The sequence below is a fragment of the Echinops telfairi genome, unplaced genomic scaffold (genome assembly GCF_000313985.2).
Source record: "Echinops telfairi isolate 266 unplaced genomic scaffold, ASM31398v2 ScPeMD7_7421;HRSCAF=8459, whole genome shotgun sequence".
Classification (NCBI taxonomy): domain Eukaryota; kingdom Metazoa; phylum Chordata; class Mammalia; order Afrosoricida; family Tenrecidae; genus Echinops; species Echinops telfairi.
In genome coordinates, this window is record NW_022111321.1 from 17,658,294 (window position 1) to 17,659,482 (window position 1,189).

General features: G+C 41.6%; 1 protein-coding gene across 2 annotated transcripts in view; it reads right to left on the bottom strand.

The window, feature by feature from the left end:
* Window positions 1-1,189, bottom strand: part of EXPH5 (exophilin 5) — a 96,283-nt gene that overhangs the window by 32,019 nt on the left and 63,075 nt on the right. For both annotated transcript variants that reach the window (XM_004709049.2, XM_045297752.1), the window contains exon 2: window positions 500-660. In XM_004709049.2, the coding sequence (XP_004709106.1) occupies window positions 500-660 (161 nt within the window). The remainder of the gene's footprint in view (window positions 1-499; window positions 661-1,189) is intronic.

A 1,189-nucleotide genomic window follows, 5' to 3' on the forward strand; every position in this document is an offset into this window, starting at 1 on the left:
AAAAAAAAAAAAGATGATAGCCTGATGATGTCTTTCTCAGGGGTGTAGCCTTTTATAAGGAACATTTGGGAACTTCCCTTTCTCTCTGCCCTTCCTGCTTTCTGGGACTCTGCCGGCCTCAGGGAGGCCCCACGTGGGCTGCCTGACCCTGAGAGTTGTTGGCACCCTGCCATGTTTCCACCCACGTTGCATCCACGTGACGCTGCACCCGTGTGATTTTCCTGCGTCCAGCTTCGCTTTGCTGCGTCATCTGCCTGCAGCTGCACGAGTCTGAGGAGGGCCCGGGCTGCCCTGGACTCATGGACCTGATTTGGATTGGACTGGGCCGCCTTCTTGATAGAAAACTCTTTCTTATACATAAAGGAGTGTCATTGGATTTATTTCTCTAGACAACCCAGCCTAACACAAATGTCTATGTTCCTAACCAAATACATCGTGCCTGATCCTAAAAACATTGCCCAGCACATTATCCCAGTAAAATCAAACTTTGTTTTCTCACCGTGTTTTGCCATCCCTCTCCTTAGTCTGTAGGTGAGTGGTTGTTTTAGCATTTGGCTAACATCTGTTTCATTGCAAAACTTTTTTCTTTGAATTTCTTCAAACCATTCACCAGTCACGCCTTGAAGCCATCTGATATCCCTCTTTGTCTTCTGGAGTTTGCTGAAATAAAGCAAACATATTAATGTATTTCGAAAATTCTTGGAATTTTGAATCCTCCCCCAGCCCCTCATCCACAGTTAGTACACTAACTGTTATTACCTGGTGTTGGAACAATATACATTTTAAGGCTAAAAAAAATGTTTGAGTATGATGATGGCAACAAATGTACAAATGTGCTTGGCACGATGTATGGATGTATGGATTGTGATAAGAGTTGTATGAGCCTCCAATAAAATGATTTTTTTAAAAGTTCTAGTGAGAACTTCCTTTCACCATTGTGTATAAATTTCAGCAATATTCTAAATACATTGACAACCTAAACATTTTTCCAGCAATTAAAACAATTATCAAGTCAGTGAAGACATCCTGGGTTGAGCAACATGCTAAAACTTGACCTAATAATGTAATGGAATTATAGATGATTTAATGACAGGTAGAAACTAGAACTCTGGGGAGTAGCAACTGGGGGGTCTTAAAAGCTTGTGAACATTTATCAAAGGTACAATTACTGGTCTTGTCCCATCTGGAG